Raw genomic sequence first — 23,894 nt, 5'->3', positions numbered from 1 at the left:
TATATGCATGTGATTACAAGACCTTGGCGTCTTCTCTTTCTGTTGGTTACCATTGGCAACTTCTATTGTGTCCACGTATGTGCTCTCATTATGCTCGTACTACCTCAGATCTTGTCTGATATATACAGAGTCATTATGTTAATTCATCTATAGATTCCCCTGAAAAAGGGCAGTTGTTTATACCCCAAATGCATTGGGACTAACTATGAAACACTTAACTTTCATTCTTCACTGATTGAAGCACTCCTTGTGAGACTGATGAAATTAGCTCAATAAAAGAAGATTTTGTTGAGCCATCAATTCTTCTTCTTGCATTACTTTGTTATTCACCGTTAACATTTATGTTTCATATTTGTGCTCTAAAAATTTGTATGTACTAGTGATATCTGATCACTTTTAGAAGTAAAATGTGATTTACTCCATTGGAGTGCCTAAGAATAGTGCACTTGAAGGCTACGACAATCGCCTTAGCTGTCGGACAATGAAAGGAACTGAGCATCCATTGTGGAATAGTGAAGCAAAAATGGAAGACTGCATTGTGAGAGAATAGACGAAGGGGAACATGTAGGCTGTTGTGAGAGAGCAGGGGGAAAGCATGGAGAGTTGAAGAAATAAAGGGTGAAGGTAATTAATGCTATACTGTAGGAGTTGAGAGAAGGAACAGATAAGTCTGTGCCAGGTGTATGGGCATACTTAAGCCTATGGTGATTGAAAACAAGGGAACCCATAGGTTTAGCACCCTTAGACCAGCAAAATAATTTACGCAACAGCTGTGACAATTTGACCTCTTTACAGGACAAGTAGATTTCTGTTGCTTTTAGTCCCCTGGACAAGTAGACTTTTTTTTTTTTTAATCTCACATCCCTGCTGCCAGGGACACCTTGGTTATTTTACAGTAAGGCAAAAAGGAAGTGCTGGGGTGGTAGAATTTCTCCAATCACTGGCTACAGCATACGATAAATCTGGCAGCTCAACTACCACCGTCTTAGAAACTTCCTGAAACTGGGAAAATTGCACCTGAAGGAGGGCCTAATGGAAGACTCCTGACTTCTACTGGAAGAGGAGGACTCACTCAAGGACTCTTAAATATTGCTAGCAGTCAAGCTTGATTTCAAGAGGGTCCAGCTGACCACAGAAGACTGGACCCTGCAAGAGACCTGGTGAAGAGAGACTTAGTTTCTAGAAGCCTGCCCTAAGGAGCTAGAGGCTGTAGGACTGACTGAGGTTGGTAATTGTAGCTGTTTTCCGGGTGTCTTGTGCTTTCTAAAGATCGGGTGAGTAGTCGCTCACCGGCGTGGATCACCGGTCTGCCTTCATCACTTTTGTCCATGGACCCTAGGTATAAGCCAGTGATACTCGCCTGTTCATTTGGGGAATCACTGTAACAACCTACTGACCTGCTTAGCGTGCCGCTGTCTCCGTTGTCATCCCTCCCGCTGCCGCAACCTGCCACATAGCGGCCGCAGAGAGGAGGGAGACTTCATCCCCCAGCCTGCCCTGCTCGACGTGACGCTGTTCCCACGCCCAGAGGCGTTTGAAAAGACGGCGAGGGCCCACGTCGAGCGAAGCCCGGGCAAAGGGTGGGCCGTCTGAGGCCGTCGGAGGTCGGGCCGGGCCACCCCCCTTGATGTGGACAGATAATGCACTGCAGGAACGTATAGTACTGTGCCACCCATTGTGTACTCAGACCGTATGTATTGTGAACTATATGACTGTGCTGTAGTATAAGTATTAATCAGGGTAAAGGAGGAACGCTCACTATAACATCAGTCATGGTTAGACGAGGAGCTAAAGCATCAGCAGATTTAGCCTGTAATACGATTGACACTTACCTGGTAAAAGCAGTTAGTGCTCTTACCCAGGAAATAGATCGCACAGAAAAAAGACTGTCTATGGGATCAAGCGCACTACCTCCAATTAACCAAGGTAACCAGAGCAACCTAGGTAATAATGAAACACCTACAGCCTTGACTATCACCGAAGGAGATGTCGCAAATGATAGCATTCCCTCAAATATTTCTAACTCCCCTAGACTGTTTGCTACAGAAGCCAGTCCGGTTTCAATAATATCCCCACTGGGAAACAAAAAAGGGGCACGGAGAAAAACCACGGGGCCAGGCATTGGGCCAAAGAAAAGAGGGAAAAAATTAACATCTACTGAGAATAAGGTTATTACACGTACAAGGGCTAACCAAAGCGCCCTGGAAACCTTTAACTCAGAAGCTATTTGCGATAAACTTGCTGAACTTATTAGACCATTATACGAAAAAGTGGATAATTTAGCCAGGGAGGTTGATAAATTAAGAGGAGCCATTAATAAAGTTGGGATGCGTGACTCACAAAAAATAGGAATAGAAGCTCCTATTATATCAATGAGTAAGGATGAAAGGAACACAGATGCCCCTAATACCATCAAAGGAAAGACCCCCCAAGCCATCTGCAGGGAGGTTTACTTAACAACCCTCTTTTACCGGCGGGTGGGAATCTAACAGAAAGAGTCAATCAGAGAGGACAACCTAATGGTAATATTGCACCTACGGAACATGCATGTTTGGAGAAAGAAGTCTATACGACTTCAAAAAATGCTGGAAAGATGCCACCTTGCATTAACTTGCCCCCGGAATGCAGTCCGTATGTAGCAGTACTTGTGAATATTCCCAAGCTAAGAAACGGGTAAGTGGAGAACAATGATACACTGAAGAATAAAACGCTCCACTGGTTGGCCAACAAATGTAACTTCCCTATGGAAGGGGCCAGTCAGATTATATTAGCACAAAGAGTAAGTTGGATAGGTCCCCTTAGAAAATTTTTTGAGGGAGATTGGGTCGTAATAAATTTTAAAACTAGCTCCTGGGCCAGAAACACTCTTAAAAATGCTCCGTTACCCTCTGCATGGGAATGTAATACTACTTTACTACCGTTAGGCTATTTTTACAGGCATTTATTGGAATCCAACTATCGAATGAATCCCAATCTTACAAATATGGCGAGACCATGCTATAATACTTCCATCCCCACATATAATAGATTTAAAGTTCTCGAATCTATGGAGGACATTGATTGACACATTCCTGCCAAAGGCTCTGCTTTTGATAGTAATCCTCTTACCCCCATAATAAATGAAGCTCTTAATGATGAGAAGGGAGAGATGTGTTGTGATAATCAGGTTACCTTTCACACACCTAATACAGCAGAAGTCGTACAGTTACCTACTATTCTTGAATTAATTTCAGTAGAAGCTGGTAGTGTAACTAACAGTTTTAAATCTACTTGTACTAAAAGGAATGGAAATATGGATGTTATTCCCTCTAATTCCGCAACCAATGAAGATATGATAAATGGTAGTACAATCGCCAATCCCGATTTGGCTGTAGGTCTCAGTGTAGTCACCTGGAATATAGCAGGTATAAACAGGAAACTGGACACCCCCTTTTGGAAAGATTTTATTAACATAGGCCATGACATAATATGCCTTCAAGAAACCTGGAGAGAGGAGCCTATTTTTATTGAGGGTTATTCCTCATACTGTTTGAATGCAGTGAGCTCCACTATTGGCAGGGCAAAGGGAGGTCTTCTATTGTTGATATCTACTAAACTCAACTCCTGCAAAATTAGAAGCTGCATCTCAGTGGATGTCCACTCTCAGGTGTTATGTCTTGAGTTTGACAAAGGCAAAAATTTAGTTCTGATTAATTATTATAATAACATTTTTACCGCAGAGAGAGGTAAAATCTTGACCCCATTGGATATGGAATTAGAGAGGGCACTGGAGCTCCTAGGCAATCAGTCGGTTATTTTATGGGTGGGCAATTTCAACATAAGCCCGTGTACGTTTGCCATGAGTGATTTGTGTGGGTTAAGAAGGGAGAGTGGAAATAAACAGGATGCGGACTACTTACATTTTCCACATTGTACGTATGGCATGGCCTTAAATAATATGATAGCAAAACATGATTTGGATATGTTAAGTTGTACAAAAAATAGAGAAAATGCCAGTTGTCCTACTTTTACAGGAAGAGATGCTAATACTTATATTGATCATATTTTGCTCTCCAATAACATTACTTATTCTAATTTATGGGTCAACGAACAAGTATTGAGTGATCATAACAGCATTTCTATATCGTTGCACTGTTGGGGTAATAAACTAAGAAACGATAGCAACTGCATTAACTCTGTTGAAGCTGTAAGACCAAATGGAATGAGGATTAGGTGGTCAAGGATTGTACCACATAAACTACTCAAGGAGCTGCTGGATAAATGCAGCAAGGAAATAGAGTACTGTCTTGGCGAGGAAGTCAATTCACATATTATATTAAATAACGTACTGTTGATTAATGAAATGATAGATAGTTTATTGACTAGGAAATATAAGGGGGGGGAAAAGAAACTAATTCAGGTTGGTTCGATAAAAGTTGTACTCGCGCTTTGCATGATCTAATAGTAGCTTTGAGTGCCAAACCTCGTAACCCCACTAATGTCAAAAGCTGTAGAGTTAATTATAAACTATCCCTTGCCAAGAGGAAAAGAGAACTTCAAGAAGAGGCTTGGGATAACCTCAATTTAGCCGCAGACACAAAAAATAGCAAACTTTATTGGGAGACTATCAATAGCTCCTTTTTAAAAAATGACAGAGTTCCAGAGTTATCTTCACATGTAGATTGTAATTCATGGATGGAACATTTTTAAATTTGTTTTAATCCGGGTGGGATTGTTTTAGATTTAATGCTGGATAAGGACCTTTCTTGGCCCAGGCTACCGTTTAATATAAGCCTTGAGGAGGTTTATGAGGGATTAAACAATAGCAAAGGAGGTAAAGCCCCTGGCCCAGACGGGGTCCCGTTGGATCTCTATAAATCTGAACCGCATTTGTGGGCCCCTCTTTTAACCAGATTTTTTAATGCAACTGCAGAGGGTCAGTTGCCCATTTCATGGGGCCAGTCTTTAATTATTCCTCTTTTTAAAAAAGGCTCTAAGTCTGAGGCGAGCAACTACCGCCCCATTTCTTTACTGGACTCCTCTATCAAAATTTTGAGTAGAATAATGCTAAAAAGACTAGAAAATTGGGCCATAGACAATTCCATTTTATCAAAGGCACAATATGGCTTCAGGAAAGGCCTGGGTACTTTGGAGCAGTGCGTTAACCTCGACCTTTTGGTCAATAAATACACTGTTGCCAAGGAAGGGAACCTGTTCCTCTGCTTCGCAGACTTGAGCAGCGCTTTTGATCTGGTGGATCATTAAATTTTGTGGGACATCTTGTTAGAACTTGACGCCCCAAAGTAATGCGTTTATTTCCTGGCGCGGCTCTATTCACAATTATCTTGTAAGGTCCGTTATGGCCCCCAGGGTGAGTGCACACCTTTTTTTAAAGTCGCAAGAGGCATCCGACAGGGTTGCGTATTAGCACCGTTTTTATTTTCACTATTTATTAACCCCTTCAGTGCCCATGACGAGCTGGACTCGTCATGGGCTGCGGTGGCGCTGTGCCCATGACGAGTCCAGCTCGTCATGAACTCCGCCCGCTAATGAAAGGCGCGGCACTGGGCGGGGAAAGGGGCGGGCATGCAAGGGGTTAATCAAATTGACTCAATTTTATGTAAGCTACCCTCGGATGCCCCTATCATAGATGGGAGCGTAACCCCAATTCTATTGTACGCTGATGACGCTGTACTTTTATCAAGAACACAGGTTGGGTTACACCGCCTTATAGATAGATTCGTGTCATTTATCAACGATAGAAAATTGGTAGTTAACAAGACCAAGACTTTTGCAATGGCTTGTGGTAGGAAAGTCAAATCAACCACCACTACCTTTTATATTGATAAAGCCAAGATTGAAACGGTCAAATAGTTTTGCTACCTAGGAATAACATTTTCAGGAGACGGGAAATGGATACAAGAGGATGAAAATGTTAGATCAAAGATGAGTAGAAATACCAATAGTATTTTTAGATTTGCCGCTAAATTGGGTCAAAGGAGGATAAAAGAAATTATGACAATCTATAACGCCAGGTGTATTTCATCGGCACTATACGGGGCGGGCGTGTGGGGTCACCATAGTGTGAATGCACTACAGAATGATGAAAGTAAGTTTAAAAAAAAACTATTATGTGTTCCCCCATCAGCATCTACCCTGTTAATTCACAAGGAAGTAGGCATAGACCATGTTGCGGACCTGGCTGCACTACGCCCATTATTACTTTGGCGCTTTATCTGGTCTAAAAACGAAACGATTTTTACGCAATCAATTATCAAAGACTGTCTGAGGCTTGATAACTCATCATGTATACCCTGGCTGAGCTATATCTATTATTGGTTTAACCTTTTATTCGATTGTAATATCCGTGTGAACCCTGAGGCTTCAGGACTGATACCTAAGAAAGACTTAAAATCGAAGTTTCTCTCATACAAGAATGCGGCCAGAGAGAAGCAGTCTAGAAATTTAACAACTACTGTACTTTATAGTGATTTGAATCTGAGAAAAGGTTTCCAGGCCTACCTTTCTTTCGTCACACGTAATTCTCATCGCTTTGTTTTAACGCGCATAAGGCTGGGGATTGTCCACCATTTAGTTTCATTCCCCCATATGAAAATCAGATCCGATAATATGTGCCCCTGCAACAATGTTTCGAAACAAAGCTGTTGCCATTTTTTACTGTTTTGTAAATTTTATAGTCATTTTAGGAGGTTTTATCTTAAACTCATCTTTTTAAAATATAATGTTCGGTCCACCAAATCTGCATTGAAGTTATTAACAACTCTGGAAAGCCCTGACATTTGTTTCTCAACCGCAACTTACGTGTTAAGATGTGTATTTATAAGGAAGTCTATAATTGTTCCTGTATAGCTCCAGTTGATTTGCGTATTTTGCACATTTATCTTGCACTGTTAGTAATTTTCCATGTACTACAAACCTTGAGCTCTGTTTTAGATGCATATTGCACTTTAATATTATCTCTTTTCGCCTCTTTGCACTTTACATGTACGGTTTTTTAGCACATTTGTCATTTTATGCGAAATTTGCACTTTATCTCTGAAGGCTTCTCTGCTTTGCATGGAAAATGGTTAAATCCATACATAAAAATACAGTGTGTATTTTGAAGAAGGTTTTTTTTTTTTACATGCTATGTAATTTTATTTAATGTTTTATTGTTTGCTTGCTTATATGGTTGTATTCTTCCAACCAAATAAAAGCTTTTGAAATTGAAATTGACTGTGAGGAACTTTTCCAGCACTTTTGAAAGGTTGGGACTTGGCCATTTTTTACAGGTCCCCAAGACTAAGATAAGTTGCTCGGGTTTGTCCTTGGAAGTTGCACCCAAGACGAGCAAGAAAACAAGATGTATCATACTTGGAGCTTTTTGGCATACTAAAAAGTGGTTCAGTAGGACCTCACAGAGAAGGTCTTGGGCCGAAGTCTGAAGGTAAAACCTTGGACCTGGACAAAGTGGCAAATCTAGCAGATCTGCAAAGCCACATCGGTTGCTACGAAATACAGGTTTGTCTCACTCAGAACTTTTACTGCTAAAACCAACAGATCTAAGGAGAGCTTGGCAAAGATGTATCCTACTTCAAGGACTGTCTCTGGCCACAGCCTTTGACCCTGACCGGTTGGAAGGTTTTGATTTCCATTTCAGAAACCTAAGGAAAAAACTTTGACTGGGGTGACCCATATGGTGAGTCCAACCTTCACTCCATTGCAGTTGGCCTGAAATCACATCTAAGTTCCAGTTAACTTTCAAATGTTTTTGATTGGCGCTTTACATTTTTAGGGCGTTTTTCACATAGACCGTAAAAATTCATATCTCCGTTTCCTGTTAACTTGTTTTAATGAGCTTGGTGTCCTTTTGCTGATTAAATGTATCTCTATTCTTCTAAATGTCATTGTGCTGTGTTCTTTTTTTTTTTTTTATTGTTGGTTCTGCTTGAACTTAACATGCACTTATCTGGGGATTATCTGCTGCATGTGCCATTGCTGCCAAGAGTTGGAGCAGAGATTCTCTCATTATAGTGTTCTCGCCTAACCACAGTAGACTATTAAGTTTGCAGGATCACCCCCACTCCCAAAATAATACACCCATTTCCGACAACAGTATAACCTAAAGCATGCACATTATACCCACTGTCTCAAAGGGATCTTTTTTTCGGTAAGCTACATTAGACAACTATTTACTGCAAATGATGTCAGTGTCATATAGTACATCTGCAGTGTCTAACAAAGAAAAAGCAAAAAGTCGAGAATCATAAATCGTCTCTAAGTAATTTAGATCAGTCTACCTTCAAGAATATACAGCACCAATTGCCAATAAATTCTATGTTTGTGTTCAAGGCCATCGATTAAACATTTTTTCCCCTCATTTACAGATACTCAGACCAAACCTGTGACATGGGAAACTGGGGTGCATTGAGATTTCCAAGAGAAGCATTCTTTACTTAAATCATCTCGACAAGAAGTTAATAGTGGCCTTTTCAAGCCCTTTCAAGTGGAGGTTGTCTGGGATAGAACAGCCCTGATGGCAGAAAATGTATTTAGTCATGTTAAGAGCCAGTTCAAAAAGTCAACTAAGTTGACAAATCATCTCCCCCACATGATCAAAGGCATAATACATCCGCATCACATATACAAGAAATCTGTACCTGCAAACTACATCTATTGTACTTTTTTTGATTTCCAGTGCACGTCTCACATATAGCTGGTGGCGAAGTCTTGGCTCTCATCAAGACACTTGCAGCGCAGCACTGCTTACTACATTAGACCAGTTTCCTACAAGTATGTGCTTGATTCCACTCAGTGCTGATACTGCTGCTCCCATCAGGGGCGTAACACATGGCCCCGCAGTGCGGGGGGCCCCCCACCTACCCTTACTCAGGAGGGGGCCCCCATCCACTTGTTTTCTTAAAGGCATTTGCTGTATTCCGTTTACTGACATGTGCAAGACAACAGCTAATTCTGTGCTTGGTTTGGTTGCTGATGCCAACTCTTGGATGAAGGTAATCATTCCATGATTAAATGTGTCCACTAGGAGGCCACAATCTCTGTGAGCTATTAAGAATGTGGAAACAGAGCCTGGCAACTACCTTCCTCCAGATGAAACCTTATTTGGGTGTCGTATTTAGTGCTGAAAGTTCAGTCCAGTTGGAAGTCCAGCCATATATCCTTTAAAAAATAACTGATAAACTGCAGAACTTTGGGATAAGTAAAACGTACAAACATGCTGCTGGATCATTTCATGTATCGCTCCCTCAGACACTCGGTCAATACCGGCAAATATGAACTTGGTCTAAAATTGTCAGTCATCCATGGACAGACCTTCTATTTTTTAAAGTGAAGAGTCACAACAGCTGTTTTAATCTATTGTGAGACCACACCCTCTTGCCATACCATGTGCAGATAACACAACATGCTGCTGGGCAGGGATCCAACAGTGAGATAGGGAGGAAAACAAATGAATCCCTGACTAGATAATATTCACATTTTGTGCTGGATTATAATGAGCAAGAGTCCCAGTTGGTCACCAAACTCTGTGAAGTTAATGCCATCAGGAGGAGGCCTGATGGATGAGTAAGCTAACTGAACCCCCTAGCAGCACGATGTTATGGCTTCATTATTTTAGTAGTATAATACATATGTTTGCCTTTTCCAGTTCCTAATGGAGCTGCAGGTGCTTTCTACAGCAAGGTCTATCTTCCTCAAATTCTCTCTTCCTCCACCTTATTTCTGCTATTCTACGCATCTCCCTTTGGTGATAAATGAACAAGCTAAACCAGGCTTTATACTTATGCCTATCAGATAGACTGTCTGTCTCAGACAGAGGCACCAACATCTTCAAACATGTTTATGGTTTAATAAAAAGCCTCAAGGTTCCTGCCTACCATGTCCCCAAATCCTGAAACAAAGTATTGAGCTTGTCAGTGCTTAGCATTTTTTGCATTTGCACTACATAAGCTTTCCGATTCATTGATGTTCATTCTTGTCTACAGTTGTTTGCATTTTGGCTCTGCCATTTCCTCACTTAAATAAAATATCTTTTTAGATCTTCTGATTTCCTCTCTGCCAGCCCCAAGTTGCATACACTAAGAACAATAGTAATTTGTCTAAGATGCCTCTCTTTCTTGTATCAGTAACTTACCTACACCCCCGGGTTAGCACCCAGTCTGGTTGATGCCATTTAGTGTGTGCAGCCTGCAGACCTTTTTTCACTTGAGATACAACAGAGTCTCAATCCACAACCTGAAGGTTTGTGTAATCTTGGAATAGTTCTGCTGAAAGTGTCAATATGTTGTGCAGTTCTGAAAGTCCTTGCAAAGGTGAAAGGTGAGGGACACAGATTGCATGTAGGTGAGCAGGGCCCCTTCATCGCACCTTGCAGGGGGGCCCCCTAAGGTTTTGTTACGCCACTGGCTGCCATATCGCTGCTGCTCTCACTTATGCTATAGCTCTATAATAGTTGTGGCTGGGTAGGAGCTTAAATTCCAGTACTGCATCGAAACAAGTATACTCCCAAATGTGAGCATACTAAGTATTCTATCTACCATATGCGTCTCCGGAGTGGTTGGAAAATCACTTGATGCCCATAGAACACCTGCTGACAAACCAGGGAATTTCAGAAACCTATAGCCACACTCAAACCTGTCCAGTACATATCACTGATTATGAACTTACACCCAGGTACTGTTGCCAATCCCCAACCAGACCACTGGAATGCATGAGCTAGGCCTCAAAGGGATCTTTTCAGAGCCAGATTGATGGCTCACTCAAGACAGACATCACACACTTTAGCATTATCTCTTCATCCTGCTACGTACATTACTGAAGCCACCTCCTTAATAAATACCTCTGCTGCCATTTATTTTATAACCACATATACGAGCACCCTGTCCATGGATATTTCCTTTTACAGCAAGGCACATCATTGGTTATAGTGCATTAAGGGAAAACCCTCTTGCAGCTCGGAAGTAGTGAATCCCTAGGAGGCACGGGCATCATAAGACCTTATCCCACCAACACTTTGCACTGCTTAACCCCTTCGGTGCCACGCCCTTTCCCCCTCCTGTGCCGGGCGTTTCCCATGCGGGTGGGTTTCATGACGAGATAGTCTCGTCATGGGCACAGCGCGACCGTGCTCCATGACGAGACTATCTCGTCATAGGCACAGAAGAGGTTAATCAGAATCGGCAAAATTGGAGCGACCCTTTGTTTATGTCTAGATTCAGGCTGCAAGAAGTGACAGTTACTGCTATGATCTCACAGGCAAGGTAGTAGGATGATCAGGTTCTCAGCAGCTTTTGGCAGCCTGGACCTGCAGATATATATATATATATATATATATTTACAAAGATTTGAGTGTCTTGTAGGACAGTAATGACAACTAAATCCTTTCTGTTCATCATTTGTGAAATTTTGCTGACACCCAAGCTATGATAAAAGGTATTACTCAAGCTTTGGTTTTCCATGTATTCTTTTTCAAACTTCCGTTTCCTTTATCAGACATTCATGAATGTCTCAAATATCATATACTTTCATGAGTGAATCTTTGAACGGAAAACCACATATCAACATATCCTCAGTTGGAGCAATGTAAATACACAAACTAAATGTAAAAAGAGTTAGTTTTTGACCACAAGATCTGGCTAAGACTTTAAATCCACTGAAGTGGCTCTGCTCCTGCTATCATCCTAGAAATCAAAACATGGTTTCGCTTTCCATGGAGTTTTCTTAGGGTGTTTCTGTTTTGTGCTTCTTCAAATGAGCAAAAATATCCAAATAAAATGCCATTTCGAAATAGTAATAATGATCCTTCCATTCAAGCTGGAGTACTGCTGGTTTTCTAATGAGTTGCCAAATTGGTACACATACTCCAAACCATGGTCATGCTTCTCATTTAGGGTTATAATAAGCGGCAACACATGCATGAAGTGGTAGAACCATTAGACGGCTTCCTACCAGAGCTAAATCCTGATCATCCATAAAATATTGCTGGGAAAGGCCACAGGGGCCTGAATGATCAGCTCAAATTTTACAATCCTAGAAGTATATGAAGATTAGAAAAAACACGACTCCGCTGTTTGTGCCCAAGACCTGATAGGTCAGTCAGTCCTATTATGGGGCCAAACACCATGCACTTAAATATCTATCTACAAGTGCTAAGGGAACTATACTTTGTTACTCTCACAGAAGCCATAAAACATGTCAGTTCAGGTAGGGTGAGATTCAGTTGTCTTTTTCTCTTGTGCTTGCTCTCTGGACTACCCTAAAACTAGGTCACCCAAAAATAAGAATACTACAAAGAAATTCAGAATTAACTGAGCCATATGAATGGCAGATGTGCATGATACACAGACCAAGTATCATAAATGAGAGTACAGCTCTCTCATCTGCTGAGCCCAGGCATAAGCATTAGCAAAGATAGGTCTGGTTTTGGCTGATAGCCTTTTGGATTTGTCATTGCTTATTTTGTCATGGGTTTTGCAAAACTGTATTGCCGTTAAAGCTGCTGGGACACTGTCAATAAAACAAAAAACATTTACTCTACGCCAAAATATTTTTTGGCCTCAAAATAAATAAAGTGCATACACGTCCTCTGGCACTGAAGGGGACTGCTTTGTGCATGGATGTGCTCCTTGTGTAAGGAAAAAGTTAACACAATGAAGTTAGCCAACACCTGAAGTGGGCTGACCTATAGCCCCAGTAGCGGGCAGAAGAAAAACGTGAAAAGCAAAGTAAGTGACACATTGATTAAAAGGGCTGGCTGAAAGCCCCTATACAAAAGTATATTATGCCTAGTACACATCAGATCTAAATAAAGCCATCTCTCCCTTCACAGTTATCCTGACCCAACACGGCCAGGTAAATACCCAAACTGGTCAGGTCAACACTGAATATTGGGCACCTGTAGCAGAGACTTGAATTCTTCACTGCATCAAGTGACAATGCATTATCTGGTTGGTGTCATCTAAGAAGACACATTTTGTGGAGTTTCTGATAAACTAGGCAAAAAAGACCAAACCAAACAAACACCCCATGCCCCATGAGAAAGCGCCTTTACTTTGTATCTGGTTCTCAGAGCTATAAGAGAAATGGACAAAGCAGACAATGGATCACATGCAGAGTGACAATAAATGCTGCTGCTCTTTTCCTCATTACGACAATACGTTTAGGCATAGGTATGGACTTCCAGAACATACAGAGAATTTGTGCATGTGCATAAGTGAAATTGTTTGCAAAAATTTAGTAGAATTTTACTGGGATCTCTTGTTCCAGACAGATATAAAATTCTGCTGCAATTTCTGCAACAGTGTGTCTACAAAAAACTATTATTCAGTCTTTAAAAGCAAAGTTAAGTACCTTCAAACTCTCCATCCCGAGCTTTTGCTGCAAGTTCTGAGGAAGAAATAGTTTCCTGGCACAAAGCACAGTCTTCTAGTGCTGCACTCCTCAAGCCTTGGTTAACTGGAAAACAAGATGGGAAGAAAGAAGAATTATGATCATCACTCTAATACATCAAACACCATATCCCTAATCAGAATACTACTTTGTTCCTTGCTCTACTTAAACATGGTACCAGCATCTTGCTTAGACATACTTTTAAATGCTGTACTAGAGTGCTGCGGTGCACCTTATTTTGAGTTACCCTCTAGGAGCAGGAAGGTCGACCTCTCCAATCTAAGACCTTTTTCTGAAATTGATGGCAGTGCACGGTGAAGCGGTCATACCTTTTTCTTCACAAAAAATACCCAGGTCAAATGTATGTCCTTTTCCCTCCAGTGTTAGAAATTGAACAGGTAGCCAATATTTGGGACTTCCCCTAGTGTGCCCTGAGATCTTAACCAAACTACGACATTTTATTTTTTTAAGAAATATGGGATAAGGTCCTGTGCACGAAGTCACCAATAATAGTATAGGTGTGCTAAGTTCACCCCCTTACCAGCTTTAAGAAACAGGCAGAGAGGAAAAAAATATTTTTTTCACCAGTCTGTGCAATTCTCTAAGTGGTAGTCAATATCACAGGGTTCTACTAACTTGCAAATAGTGCGGGAACAAAGCTGTACATTTTTGGAAACTAGGCCCAAAACAGAATTCATCAAGGGTTTATTTGTGGACATTGCTCAAAGTTTTCCCAAAAGATAACAATTATTGAAATACATCAAAATTAATGTAAAAAGGACAAAAGAGGAACATGTGACATGGTCTACATCAGTATGTTTTTTCCACTGAAGGCCAATCTTCGAGAGTTTTATATCATCATGGCTTTCAGACTCTGCTAGCCGTAGGGATATATAGTGTTTGCTAGTTCTTAAAAATCCCTGATACCAAGAGCCAACAACCAAGCCACAACGAACAACGATTATTCATTGTGTACTGATCATACATTACTTCATAATAAAATAAGCATTGGCAAAGCCAATAGGTCTCGTCAACGCCTCAGCTATTGGTGTTTCCAATATGGATGTCCTATAGCCATGTTGTATAGCAGCACATCGGCTGTACAACATGAGTGAAAGTCACTGAAAAAACACTATGACGCAGCTGGGAGTTTGTAACAAGAATCGCCGTAACTACACAAAATGAAAAATGACAGGCTAGTTCAATTGCGTGATATAAATAAAAACATTCAAAACAGGCCTATACAGAAACTAACGACATCCTTGATGGGGAAAAAAAACACAGCCTGAACCTACAGATCCCATTCAATAGGACTACTACTTGCTAACATCTTGTTATGGCATTTATTATATGGCTATTGCACATGCAAGTTGACTGCTCAGTATGGACACTGTAATGGAAGTGCCTGTGCTTTATCCCAGGGTTAATAAGAGGCGCGAGTCATATTATTGGTGCTATCAGCAGAGATAATTTCCAACAGTAGCAGCACTTTCCAGCTGAGCTTCTATCCACATAATGGGACAGCACGGCGACACTTCAGCAGCCCTGCTGCGCATTTAATGTCGATAGCAGTTTGCACTTCAGAATCGGGCAATGTGGGAGCGATGCCGGTTATATGAACAGCACACAAAACAATGAACCCGGCTCCGTACTACCGTACACTCCTACTACTCATGGAGTAACAAACAGTCAACTCTTCTCTGTCCAAATGGAATTTTTATTAGACCATTCCTGTTCCTTAATAATTTAAAAATTGATCAAAACAATTTTTTGGACTGAAAAAGAAACACAGACTTATCAAATTCACACATGAACTTACACGTATATACAGCACATTAAAATTTACATCATATACAAAATTTAGTAATAAACATGAAAATATCCAATGTTATGAACCACATGTGTTATTCCAACTCCTGGAGCTGGAATAACACGTGTTTCATAACATTGGATATTTTCATGTTTATTATAAAATTTTGTATATGATGTAAATTTTTCTAAAAATGTGTTTTGCATCAGATTAATGTATGAATTCATTTGCTGATTTTGTCATGTTGCAAGCTGTTGCCAATACTTTTTTCACAGTGTCTACGTCCATTTTTGTCTTTAAGTGTATGTTAATATGAATTGTATATACGCGTAAGTTCATGTGTGAATTTGATAAGTGTGTTTCTTTTTCAGTCCAAAAAATTCTTTTGATCAATTTTTAAATTAATAAGAAACAGGAATGGTCTAATAAAAATTCCATTTGGACAGATAAGAGTTGACTGTTCGTTACTCCATGAGTAGTAGGAGTGTACGGTAGCACGGAGCCGGGTTCATTGTTTTGTGTTCTGAATTTTGAATAGCCCTACCTGGCCCCGGCCCGTTGGGCTTAACCCCTATAGGTTATTTGAACAGGACACTGTTCTGGACAGAGAACTATCTGGACAGACAACATTACAAAGTGCACTGTGGAGTCACAGCTAGGGGTTAACGGCGTTATGAGGGAGGACAAAGATCTCCACCATACATTCACTTCAAGGGGTACAGCTGGGACTGCAGCCTGGACTGAAGGCCTAGAGTTTGGAGGGAGTTTCACTTAAAGAAACTGAAGAGGAGGGACTGGACTCTTGGACTGTGTGGGTCTGCACGGACCCCAGTGCCCACAGGACTCCCACTGCGGCACACAGCCTTGAGGGGAATTTCAGTGTAGGGACCTCTTATACGAGGGGGGGGGAGAGAAGCGACAGGGATGGGGGAAAGAAGTGACAGGGATGGGGGAAAGAAGGGACAGGGATGGTGGCAGTGAGAAAGGCGAAAAAAGCGACACAGATCGATATAAAGAAGCCATAGGGATGGGAGTGGGTGAGAGATGGAAGAAACGACAGAGATGGGGGCAGGTGGGAGGGGACAAAGTCAGTGAAAACATGAGCTATCCTATGAAGTACTTAAACCCAAATTAAAACGTAGCACCAAAAATGGAAGCAGTGCTTGGTCCATGTGCTAAGGGATGGACAAATGCAAGACGACGCATGACGCATACGTGCTATGGACAAACTGGACCGAAGGACAGGAAAGTGGCACTGGAGAGAACAAATGGTAAGCCTATGGGCGGGCTGTAGCCAACTGATTGTAAATTACATATCTCAAAGAGACAGCGCATGCGCTGTCTAGCCGAGACTTAAAAGCGAATGAATGAAACAGGTATGAAGTAAAGCTATGCATTTTTCTTTAATGTATGCAATAATCTAATTTAGAAGTTATTCATAGCACTCCAAATTCTGCATTACCTATATGGCACATGATTCTGAAGCTTTTTATGTTTCAAAATGTGTGTTGTGTGCATTATATTTGGCAGCCAAAAATATATATAAATTCAATTGACAGTGAAAAATGTCCAACCATTCTGCATTCCCACACTTCTCATAAAAACGGCACCCTACATGTGCAGGTGCGCCTAGAACACGAGACAGGAGAGGCACAAAAAGCACAACAATGGGAGTGAGGAAATGATGCATGGATAAGGGGGTGACTGTCAACTGTATTTGGCCTGTACCAAAGGAATCTTATCTTCTGACATTTCTGAAAACTAGTTGCCCAGTGAAACTAGAGATACAGCATGCACAGATTCCATTACTTTTCCTAAGGTAGAGTGCCTGTAAACATCAAATTAAGCTTCCAAAAACAATTTCCTAACGTTTTCGTTACAGAAAGTTCTAAAGGTGCGAGGAAACAGCAAATATCCTATTATTAGGTGTAAGGAAATGCCCTCTTTTTGCAAGGTTGCCCCCACTTTTTGCTAAACTGCTGATGTACTTTGACTGAGTGAATCCTGGGCTCCTGCCAAACAGGTACCTAGAGCCTATGTTCTTTCCCTACACTGCATTAAAATCAAAACCCAATTGGCACCCTTTGGCCACAGGTCAGTCCCTTATAAAGGGTACCACAGGTACCAAGGGACTTGTGGCCAGGGAAGGCCTTTAAGGGCGCAGCACTTATTGTGCCACCCTTAGAGGCCCTTTAGCTTTACACAAACACACACACACTGCCAGTGCAGGCTGCGTGTGTTGGTAAAGTACAAAGTGAAGAGTCGACATGCCTACAACCCACAGCCCTGGCATAGGTCAGCCACCCCTCTAGCTTGGTGCACTGTACCAGTGGGTAGGGTACAGGTGCATGAGCCCTGTACCCCTACAGTGTCTAAGCCAATTCTTAGACATTGTAAGTGCAGTAATGCCATTAAGACTATATAGTGCTGGGAGTTTGCCATTACAACTCCACAGCATCATAATGGCTTAACTGAGAACTGGGAAATTTGGTATCAAACTTCTCAGCATATTAAACCCACACTGATGCCAGTGTGGGATTTAATGAAAAATGCACTCAAAGGGCATCTTAAAGATGCCCCCTGAAAAACGACCTAACACTAGTGTCCAGGATGAGTGGCTACTCGCCAGTTGCCACCACCAGACATGTTTCTGGATCCCTGTTGAGAGCCTGCTGCTCTCCGCAGTCTGAAACAATGCACATCCTCGGACGAGGTGCCAAGCCTCCTCCCCCAGGATGGGCAGGGTCCACGAAGGGGAAGCTTCAAAGGCTTGCCGCCTTTGTGAGCTACCCCAGGCTTTTGCTGCTTCCAGCAACTGGCCCCCACCGGTTCTGATCGCCCTTTTGGACGGGAGAATCGGCAGGAAAACCAAGTAAGGAAGGGAGGTGTGCCAACCTTTGCCAACCCCACCTCTCAGGTGGGGGAGGCAAGGTGAAGCACAACTCTGTCCATCTTGCAGATGGGGGGACCAGCCAACCAGAGAGGCATATGCCCCCCTCCCACTGGAGGGTGGCATAATAAGGGGTTTATACACCCTAAGGAAGGAACATGTTGGCCCCAACCTTTACCTACCTGTAATGCCCCTAAATCTAGTATTTAGAGGCAACCCTGACCGTTGCCTCCTCAGACAAGAACCGACCAAGAAGAAGGACCGAAGAGCCTTGCAGAAACTAAGACGAAGAAGACGACCACTGACTTGGTCCCGGCCCAACCGGCCTGTCACCACCTCGAACCCGCTCCAGCGAAATCCCGGTGTGTCCTGCAGCCAGCACCCTTAAGAACCCAAAGGACCTGCCATGCCTTCCAAACCAAAGACTTCGTCTCCTGTGAGCACCGGTTTTGCTCACCCACAGACTGGCTCCAGCCAAATCCACACGTCTGCACCACTCTGCACCCGACGCCTAAGGCCCTAGTTCGAATGGCCCAACACCACGAGGAGGTCTCCCTGGAGATCCTCACCTGAGATCTGGTGATCCCTGACCTGCCTCAAATCCCCAAGCGAAGCCTGCAGCCTCTTTCTGGAGGATCCCCAGACGGCGACCGGAGCTGGTAATGAAACCCCGATGCCTAAAGAAACCCCTGCACCCGAAGTCCCACAGCCTTGGGTGGCCCAACCAACTGTATCCCGGCATCCCAACTTATCTCTCCAACCGGTGGTCACCTCCATGAGAGCTTCGCCCCGGAGCTTGCAGTCTTTGTTGCAACCGGAGAATCCCCATTGAAACCAACAGGGCACCCAACGCCAAAACAGCACCCTGCACCACCTGCGGGTGTACTTTGGGTGCTAACTCGGTTCCCCCTTTGCCCTGAGCCTAACACCAGGAGCTTTGTCCCAACAACCTTGTGGCCTGCTCGTGAACAGCCACCAACCGCTCCCCTATCCCCCACTGGATAACACTGGGCCTCAGCACTCTGCACCCGGCTGCCCTAGTGCCGCTGAAGGTGTTTAAAGAGTGCATCCTTGACCCTGGGCGAATCCTGGTTCTAATACGAGAATGCCAACTCCCACAAGTAACTATTTACCTGTAAACCGATAAGTCAATTTCCTCCCAAAGGATTGCAGTGACTGCTTTTCTTGAAAATAGTTTTAAGAGTGGAGTTGGTTTGTATGGAACATTGAAAAACCGCATATGCACTAAAGAACAAGTTACTTACCTTCTGTAACGATAAATCTGTAAGAAACAGGTTAGTTATAGATTCCTTACCTTAGAATTTCCCCCAGGCATCAGACTGGATCCGGAAAGTTTTTCGTCAGCAGTACCCCTGCACGTCGGAAGGTGGCGTCGGCTCCACGTTCGTCATTGGCATCGTGGTCGCCAGGATGATGTCGGGGTAGCTACATAGACGCCGCCCTCGCGCGCTGGTGTCACTTCTTTCTTTTTCCATGCCAGCATGCGCAGATCCGGAGAGAGCGGTACCCCAGTCATTTTTTGACTGACTTTTTTTGCAACTTTTGTCGACATTGTTTTTTGAGTCCATCGACTCCTGGTGCATGAGGGATGCCCGGCTTCAAGGCTTGTGGTTCCTGTAGCCAACTGATGTCGGTGACGGATCCGCACCGCTTGTGCCTCTTCTGCCTGGAGCTTGACCACAAACCCAAGTCGTGCTACGACTGCCGGACCATGAATCCGAAGTCTTTGCGGGAGTGGTCCTGAAAGCTTCTCGAGGCCTGGCAGTCGGCTCTGTGCCGTTCGAGGTCCCTGTCGCGTAGGAGGTTGACCCATCATCAGTCGGCCGACGCAACGAGGAATGCGGGTGGTACCCCTCCCGCAGCTCCACATGCGGAGCCCAAAGGGCCAACTCTGGGCTTTTCTCACTTCCCGGGATTCGGAGCGACTCCTGCCCAGCTTCGTCAATTTTATGAAGCGATGCATGCCATCTTTAGGCAGCCCGACCCTCTGGCGTGCCTTTGGGCCCCGCGGACTCGGCTGGGGGCCCTGGGCCTTTGACGCCAGCAGCTCAGTCCCCTACACCGCAGGGTCCTGTTGGATCCAGGCCTGGATTGGCGCCGGTTGACCTTGTTACACCTCCCCCCGGTGCCGATTCGACCGGCACCACGTCTGCAACCGGCATCAACTGTGTTCCCAGTCGATACTGACCCCGGCCTCCAGCTCGAGGTAGACACGGAGCCAGACCGGCGTCGACCAACACTGGATCTGGCGTCGACAGGTACTTTTGTGCCCCTGTTCTACCCAGGCTCTTTGAGACCAGATTGGCAGCCAGAGGAGAATGAGGAGGGCTGGGAGGGGTCTGGAGACCCTTTAACAGACCAGTTAGGTTAGGAACTGGACTGGAGAGACTAACTGGGGGAAACCAGTGGTCTGGATACTTCACCAGACCTTGGCATGTTGTCTCCTTCTACCGTGGCTACGGAGGAGGAGGGAGCGTCGTACGCAGTGGTGTTACGAAGGGCGGCTGAGGCTCTCAGCCTCGAGCTACCTACTGTGGCAGTCTGGACTAACCTCCTGACAGAGGTGCTTCAACCGGCAGCAAACTCTTCAAAGCCCCTGCTGCAGTTTAATGAAGCCTTAACAGACATCCTATTGGGCAACGCCGCATGTAATCCTAGAATGTATAGTTACTTCTCTACCGGATACTGCACAATGATAGCGCGTGCCATTAGGATATCCGCCCAGCTGAATCCCACATCGTCCCACCTGCTGAGCAGCCCATCACACCCAGCCGGCTAGTCCGGCGTGTCCTGGTTTTGCAAATAATTACGAAGGTGACACCACACATCTTCTGGCCTGTTTGCGAGTGGGTTTGTGGCATAGTATCATGGACATCATTTAGGGGTTGCTGCTTGGACCCCTGGCATGCCACTGACTTGCGACCTCTGGCACTGACTTTGCAACTCCTAGCGTCAGCAGTAGTAAAATCAATGGCAGGACCAGAAGCAGCTCCTCCTTATGGACTTCAGTGGGAGCTTTTAGTGCTTAGTTATTTTGTCAATTTTTTATTAAACTAATAGTGAACAAAATTAAATTATTTGCTATTAGTTTAATAAAAAGATGGAGTACAAATAGCTGGAATATAATTTTCCCTGCCACCTGAGGTAAGTTAAAAAAAAAAAAGCTTTCAAAAGTATGTATGTATGTGCGTGCGTGTTTATGCAATAGAGAATGGGTATGTTTGAATGTGTGTGCACGTGTAGGCAGTGTGTGTGTATGTGTGAATGCGTGTGTATGTATAAGCATGTGTGAGTGAAAGTGAAGGTCAAGGGACATGTGAAGTAGCTTACGCTAACCCTGGCATTTTGGTGAATTGACGTCCATGCATAGTATGCCTCTAGCTGCTTATCACAGAATGCCAGATCTGTTAGCCATACATCGGTTGTCGGAACGAAGGTGCCACCCCAAGTGTATGCCACTCTTCTTTTACCAAGGAGTAGTGCTAAAGAGGTGAACCTCCGCTCTTGCTTATAAATGTCTTCCGAGTAACCCAACAATGCTATCTTTGGGCTGGGGACAATGTTGACATTGATCATGTCCTATAGGGTTTGGAATATCCTATGCCAATAATTTGTAACACGTTCGCAAGTCGGGCCGCATGAAGGAGGTCTGCTTCCCCACTGCCACACCTTGCACAGTAGGAATTACAGTGCAATCCCCATCTATGTAGTTTGGCTAGGGTGCGATATATGCGGTGTAGGAATTTGAAGTGAATACGTCAGAAGTGACCACTGGGGAATAATGCACCCCTTTGGCCACAGCAATACCACCACTCCTTGTCCGGCAGAGCAGTGCCTAGGTCCCTTTCCTATTCCGCTGTAGCACACAGGACCTCCAGCAGCGCTTCTCTCCGCATCGCTACATACCGTCTCGTCACCAGTTTCTTCTGGGTGTGGGCAGTGAAGTGTTGTCAATGTGTGACATGTTAGGTGGCTGCTTGGAAATGAGGCATATCTGGTTTTGCGCCTTGCCTTTATACAAAGGAACAAAAGGGTGCTGAGTGTCATGGCGTCGTTTCTGCTCGTGCTCTCTGTGGCCTGCAGAATGTTTACATTCAGGATTAGGTCTAATGCTTCATGAATTTCCCAAACTAGACTTCCCCCAGCCGTACCAACGAACGCCCCTGTCCCCTGCAAGAATGGGTAGTGTGTTACAGGCTGTTCTGGGAGCAGAGCATGGTGTTTCTATGTCTTCAGCGTGATTTGTCCCATGCCAGTTGTGTACAGCTGACAGTGTTAACTTCTAATTGGGTACATTTGGGGATTCGCCCTATCAGTGTCTGTAGGAGAGCAGGGTGGGATTTGTCATGCTCTATGGCTATGTCACTCATTTATGGAAGAGGATGCAACCCGGAAGTAAGTGAAATGGCTTGAGCACTATAAAAATAGAGCTCAAAATCCGGTGCTGCGAGTCCACTCTGATCATATGACAGTGTGAGTGTTTGTGAGGTTGCTTGCCCGCCAAAGTGGTCATAATAGATTTTAGTGTGCGGAAAAAAGTGCCCTGGGAGTGGGATTGGTATGTTGTAGAACAGGTATAGTAATTTGGACAGCCCAATCATTTTCATTAGAGCAATTCTGCCATTCAAGGATAAATGGAGCTTAATCAATTTCTGCACTTGCTGTCTGATATGTGTGACGGCAGTGCCATCATTTTCGTTGATAATTTTGGCATAGATCTTTGCATCAGTGTTTATCAGCGAGAGTTGCCTATTTGAGTCCAGAAGAGTGTGATCTTTACCTGGTTACAACAGAGAGAATGGCCTCTCTGAAATACTGAGGGAGCTGTTCCTTCTGTGCCACCTCATCCTAAATCATCTGAAGGCAAGGAATAAGCAGTTGGGCATACGCTTTCTAGAAATCCATTCTGGCCTGGTGCTTTACCAGTGGGGAGGCCTGATATTGCAACTGTAATCCCATCAGTAGTGATCGAGTCTGCTAAGAACGGTCTGTGGGGGGCCCCTCTATCCATGCCAGCGCAACACGGTCTAGATAAGCTGTGTGTTCATCTTACATTTGGTGTGTGCGTGTTTCGTGTAGACGTGAGTAATGGTTTACAAATTCTCAAAATACAGAGACGGAGTCGCGTATGGTAAGTCCATTATCATTCTCCAGCTGTGTCACTATGGAAGCTGTATGGGTCTGCCGTGTCAGGAGGGTGAGGGTTCTGCTTGGCCTTTCTATTTCCCTGCAACGCCGTATGTGCACGCACTTATACTGATGTTTGACTTCTCGCTCTGCATCCTCCTTAAATACAATGTATTTGTCCTTAATCTCAGCGGGTTTTCAGTGTAACTGTGTGCCATGGCATACAGGTCTTTTTCTAGGCTGTTCAGGTGGTCTCTGAAGGTTTTGCGTACATATTGTTGTTTTGCTATGCATATCCCTCACATAAAGGCTTTGAATGTGTCCCACATTAAACTTGATATGAGAACAGTCAGCTCATTGATTTGATAAAAGGATGTAGTTTGTGCCTTCACTTCTTCCCAGAAAACCTCTTCTAGCAGTGCATGGGGGAAAAGGCGGTAAATGAATGCTTGGTTTTTGGAGTCTGAGGGTGTAATCACCTACTTAACTGGGGCATGGTCAGAGAATGTGCGTGGGAGATGCGATATGTGTGCCGTCCAGCTACAGATACTTCTGGTGCTAATCCAGTTATCTAACCTGGCCCAAGATTCATGAGCGGTCGTTATGTGTCCTCTCTCTCATGTGCCCGTGTCTTTGTCTCCAAATGTCAATTCGCTCGTG

The 23,894-nt window shown here is 43.8% G+C and overlaps 1 protein-coding gene across 2 annotated transcripts in view; it reads right to left on the bottom strand.

The window, feature by feature from the left end:
* ZFYVE28 (zinc finger FYVE-type containing 28) overlaps window positions 1–23,894 on the bottom strand; it is a 932,593-nt gene that overhangs the window by 70,164 nt on the left and 838,535 nt on the right. For both annotated transcript variants that reach the window (XM_085642546.1, XM_085642547.1), the window contains exon 12: window positions 13,348–13,452. In XM_085642546.1, coding sequence (XP_085498672.1) covers window positions 13,348–13,452 — 105 coding nt within the window. The remainder of the gene's footprint in view (window positions 1–13,347; window positions 13,453–23,894) is intronic.

This window comes from Triturus cristatus, chromosome 2_2 (assembly GCF_964204655.1).
Source record: "Triturus cristatus chromosome 2_2, aTriCri1.1, whole genome shotgun sequence".
NCBI lineage: Eukaryota > Metazoa > Chordata > Amphibia > Caudata > Salamandridae > Triturus > Triturus cristatus.
The sequence above is the reverse complement of the archived record's forward strand: the minus strand, read 5'-3'. Positions and strand labels throughout refer to the sequence as shown.